This window comes from Sinocyclocheilus rhinocerous, unplaced genomic scaffold, assembly GCF_001515625.1.
Source record: "Sinocyclocheilus rhinocerous isolate Xijiao unplaced genomic scaffold, SAMN03320098_v1.1 scaffold2911, whole genome shotgun sequence".
Taxonomy (NCBI): Eukaryota; Metazoa; Chordata; class Actinopteri; order Cypriniformes; family Cyprinidae; genus Sinocyclocheilus; species Sinocyclocheilus rhinocerous.
Window position 1 is genome coordinate 333139 of NW_015644341.1, and position 5282 is coordinate 338420.

At 38.0% G+C, this 5282-nt stretch overlaps 1 protein-coding gene across 1 annotated transcript in view; it reads right to left on the reverse strand.

Moving 5' to 3' along the window:
* Nucleotides 1-1076: 1076 nt before the first annotated feature.
* LOC107758146 (poly [ADP-ribose] polymerase 12-like) overlaps nucleotides 1077-5282 on the reverse strand; it is a 20256-nt gene continuing 16050 nt past the window's right edge. The window contains exons 10-12 of the mRNA XM_016575818.1: nucleotides 3969-4099; nucleotides 3750-3895; nucleotides 1077-2380 (exon numbers count right to left, since the gene is read on the reverse strand). Of these exons, the coding sequence (XP_016431304.1) occupies nucleotides 1176-2380; nucleotides 3750-3895; nucleotides 3969-4099 (1482 nt within the window). The 3' untranslated portion in view covers nucleotides 1077-1175. The remainder of the gene's footprint in view (nucleotides 2381-3749; nucleotides 3896-3968; nucleotides 4100-5282) is intronic.

Below are 5282 nucleotides of genomic sequence, written 5' to 3' on the forward strand. Positions count from 1 at the left end.
TTAGGATGCAAATGCATTATTTCAAGAAATGATCAAATGCAAATGTGTACCTCAAATGCAAGGCAAGTCGCTTTGGATAGAAGCATCTAACAAATGCATGCATGTAAAGTAAAATATAAAAAGACCAAAGACACCAGAGAGCTGTTTGGTGTCAGCTTTTATTCCATTCGAATGGACAAGAAACCAAACCAAAACTGACCAGGACAGAACTAAATATCAGGAGCTAACAACCAAACCAAACAGTGTTTCAGTTCTGCACATTTATAAATGTGATGTGATCGTGCAGTTACATGACTAGATTATCAGATGATTTCCTCACATCTTCTTCATCAGGAAAGGTTTTCAGTATCAGTGTGGCATGCACTGTATCTGTTCAGCCAGATTAATAATTAACTGTTACGTCTATATGACATGCATAAACATAAACTTACACCTTTGAACTCAATATTATTTCTCTCATTGAACGCAGCGCAGTAATTTAGCGCATGTTATGACACGAAATCAAGTTATGATTTTCTTGCTTATTATTTTTGTCTTGTTTTCTAGTATAAACATCTAAAAATTCTTGAATCAAGATTAATTTACTTTACAAGTGGCTTAAGATATTAATTTTTGTTTTCTAAAAAAGTTCTTAAAACAAGCAAAAATATCTGCCAATGAGGCAAGAAAAATAATCTTGTTTAGCCTTGAATTAAGATTATTTATCGTGATTAATCACATCCAAAATAATAGTTTGTGTACATGTGTATATTTATTATGTATCTATAAATACACACACATGCATGCATGCATGTATAGATTTAAGAAAAGTATGCTATGTTTATATATTCAATATATTTATATATAATATAAATTATATGAAAATACATATATACACACATGTAAATATTTTCAGAATATATACTGTATGTGTGTCTTTATATATACATAATAAATATACACAATACATATTATATAAACAAAAACTTATTTTGGATGCGATTAATTGTTGCCCAGCACTAATTATTTTTCTTATCTAAATTTTGATAATTGTTTTTAGAAAACAAGACTTAATATCTTAAGCCATTTTACTCGTCCAGTAAATGCATCTTGATTCAAGAATGTTTAGATGTTTATACTAGAACACAAGACAGAAATACTAAGCAAGAAAATCATTTGTGCAGCACCGTAACAGATCACATGACAGTGCAGCTGTTCTTCTGCGCTGCAGGTTTTCTGCTAGTCACAGAACTAGAACCATATGAGACAGGAAGTGCATTCGAAGCACTTCCACTTGAGACAGGAAGTGCAGGGGAGAAGCGATTAGTTGAGACAGGAAGTGCATTCGAGGCATTTCCACTTGAGACAGGAAGTGCAGGGGAGAAGCGATTAGTTGAGACAGGAAGTGCGTTCGAGGCACTTCCACTTGAGACAGGAAGTGCAGTGGAAATGCCCTTCGCTGAAAGAGGAAATGCATTGGAAATGTCCTCAGGTGAGACAGAAAATGCAGTGGAGACACTTTTAGCTGAGACAGGAAATGCAGTGGAAATGCGTTTTTCTGAGACAGGAAGTACAGCGGAGATGCGTCCAGTTGAGACAGGAAGTGCATTCGTGGCACTTTTAGTTGAGACAGGACGTGCAGTGGAAATGCGTTCCGTTGAGACAGGAAGTGCAGAGGATATGCCCTTCGCTGAAAGAGGAAATGCAGTAGAAATGTCCTCAGGTGAGACAGGAAGTGCAGTGGAATTGTGTTTTTCTGAGACAGGAAGTACAGTGGAGATGCATTCAGTTGAGACAGGAAGTGCATTCGAGGCACTTTCAGTTGAGACAGGAAGTGGAGTGGAGGCACTTTTAGCAGAGACAGGAAAAGCAGTGGAAAAGAGTTCAGCTGAGACAGGAAGTGCAGCGGAGACGCCCACATCGGTGTCTAATGTTGAGCTTAAGAGCGTAATGAGAGGTTCTGTTCGTCTGGAGGAGGATGAGGTGTGTTCTGGATCAGAATCTGGACCCTCGAGTGAACTGTCCGAGCTTGTGCACCTGCTGGAGTTGGTGGAGATAAACGTGGTTCGCTCTGGTTCTGTGGCTTCAGCGGTTTGACTAGTTTCTTTTGCGTCTACCCGAGCGATACCAGACACTAAACACTTGTTGCTGTCCTCGAAGGTAATAAGAAACTCTGGGTAGATCTGACACCTGTCGAACACTACGAAAACGGACGGGTCACGTGGATTATCCACACAGCTGTCGTACAGACTTCCTTCAGTGTTTTTGGCCGGAGGGTGGCGGAAACGAGCCGCTCCTCTGGTGTAATACCCAACCAGCACCCTGCACGCGAACATCAGCCTCGTCGCACAACCGTCCTCACGCTCAATCCAGTACCTGGCGTCCTTTGAGAGATAAATCCCTGTCAGACAGAAGGAAAACGTCGTCAGTTCGTTAACACAACGCTTCAACTGTACATACACTGCTGGTCAAAAGTTTGAGTTCAGTAAGTCTCTTCTGCTCATCAAGGCTGCATTTATTTGATCGAAAATACAGAAAAAAAACAGTAATATTGCGAATGTTATTAGAATATAAAATAATGGTTTCTATTTTAATATACTTTAAAATATAATTTATTCCTGTGATGCAGCGCTGAATTTCCATCATCATTACTCTAGTCTTCAGTGTCACATGATTCTTCAGAAATCATTCTAATATGCTGATTTATAAACAATGTTGCCAAATATTAATTTTTTTGGAACCTGTGATACTTTTTTCAGAATTCTTTGATGAAAAAAAGAACAGCATTTATTCAAAATATAAATCTTTGCTTTCACTTTTAATCGATTTAACACATCCTCGCTGAATAAAATTATTAATTTCTTTCAAAAAAAGACAGAATAAAAATTTACTTTAAACGGTAGACTGTTCTTTTCAACTTTTCATTCATCAAAGTATCCTGAAAAACGCATCACAGGTTCCAAAAAGTTTATTCAAAATATAAATCTTTGCTTTCACTTTTAATCGATTTAACATCCTCGCTGAATAAAATTATTAATTTCTTTCAAAAAAAGACAGAATAAAAATTTACTTTAAACGGTAGACTGTTCCCTTTCAGTCGGTCACTCTCGACGTCACGTCGGAGGACCGACGAAATTGGGATCTCGCTTAGAGGGACCAATCTACTTCGAGTGTAAACTAAACGAGCCAATGCACATTGCGCTGCATCTGCTGCCTACTTATACTCACGCTGTGATCAGCAGCAGCTGGATGCAATAATCGCATGCCAATGTGCATTGGCTCGTTTAGTTTACACTCGAAGTAGATTGGTCCCTCTAAGCGAGATCCCAATTTCGTCGGTCCTCCGACGTGACGTCTCCGTTCCCTCCTTCAGGGAACGAGGGTTACATACGTAACCGAGACGTTCTTTTCAACTTTTCATTCATCAAAGTATCCTGAAAAACGCATCACAGGTTCCAAAAAATAAAAAAATAAATATTTGGCTGCACAACTGTTTCCAGCACTGATAATAATCAGCATATTAGAATGATTTCTGAAGGATCGTGTGATACTTTGAGTAACGAAGCTGAAAACTCAGCTTTGATCACAGGAATAAATTAGATTTTACTGTGTATTAAAATATAAAAACGTTATTTTACATTGTAATATATTTCACATTTTTTCAGTATTTTTGATCAAATAAATGCAGCCTTGATGAGCATAAGAAACTAAAATGTTAAAAATCTTAATTTGTACAGTCGATCTGTCATCTACAGGAATCAGAAACACACCCTGTCCATACGCTGCTGTATCCGACGTCTCAAAGTCAACGTTTCTCAGACACGCCGCTTCAACGAGAGAGGATTCGGTGGCGTGGAATAAAAGCCGATCGCCAAATTTCTCCTGCTTGTTCGTAATTTTCATCCGCTCCTTTTTTCTGTGGAAAAATGCATGTTTATGCAAACTAAAAGACGGATGATTTGCGACAGACGATCGGTTCTGATACCCACAACATGAAGTCTTCCCAGAGTTCCCTGTTCTGCACACGCTCGATCCGGCGGACGGTAAAACCCCTCAGAGTTTGGCTGAAGCGCTCGTGGACTCTGACGTAATCCCTGTGAGACGGCCAGAGACGGACTCTCTGCAGATAAACAACAGATCAGGAGCCGGATGCACGGAAAACTTAAAAGGAATTTCACAGGATACATTTCAAGAAGTTCTTGAGTGCAATAAGAACATCTTTTTTTCTTAAGAATCTGACGCACTGATAAACTCGCACTTCAAGGATCGTCTTTTTGCACTTCCTGCAGATTACTCTAATAATCATAATAAGCACCTGACTCGTTTTTGTTGAGTTCTTGCGGAGTTTTGAATTCAGCAAAAAAGTCGCGTCACACGTAATCACGACCGATCATGGTTTACATTGCAAGTCATTGGTGTGTCACTGCAGAACACTTGTGCACCTCGTTAGTCTTACCATGTAGCTAGTGTTGTTGTAAAGCTTAAATATAACAATTAATTTAAAATAATCCAATAAATTCATTAAAACAATTTAACCATTTGGGATTTAAGGCAAGTCTGAGGTTAGCCAAACTTTAAGAAGATAATTTTTACGATAATTTTTAAGAAGATTCTTTTCAAGAATTTGAATTCTTAAGTTTTTATCTAAAGAATATTCTTAAGAAGAATTTTTGGGAATACAAAATATTCGAAACTTTTTTTTAAAGTCAGAAAATAAGAAGAAAATGGCAGTTAAGAAGAAATTTCTTCTTAACTCTTTCCCTGCCAGCGTTTTTTAAACAAGTTGTCAGCCACCGCCAGCATTTTTGATGATTCTCACAAAAAATGTCATGGCCGCCAGAATATTTTGTTGTATGAATATCTGAACACGCAATACATCACAATAAAATCAGACCGTCTACTTTCAAACAAAAAAACCTGTTTAATTCTAGCTTCAAGCATTGTTTTTTTATCAACACTTGAATGTAGTAGGTTTCATAAAAAAAGCAACATTTTGAGCAAATTGCATTTTTATCAAATACTGCATCTGGATCATATTCGGTAATATTATCAGAGCAAAGATGCAGTAGATGGCTTCCATCAGCGCTCCCAAAGCTTGCACACTTTCTGGATCCACATTTCACTCGCTAACATCAGGCAGTTTTCATTTATACGCGGTTAGTGTTGATGATCGCATTATTTTTCATATGCATGCGCTTACATCTGAGATCGCTCGTTTCTGCGTCTTCCTCGCCTGTGTTTTTGATCGAGTGATTCTAGACTCATTCAGGAGATGCGTAATAGCGCCCCCTAGCGTACAACAG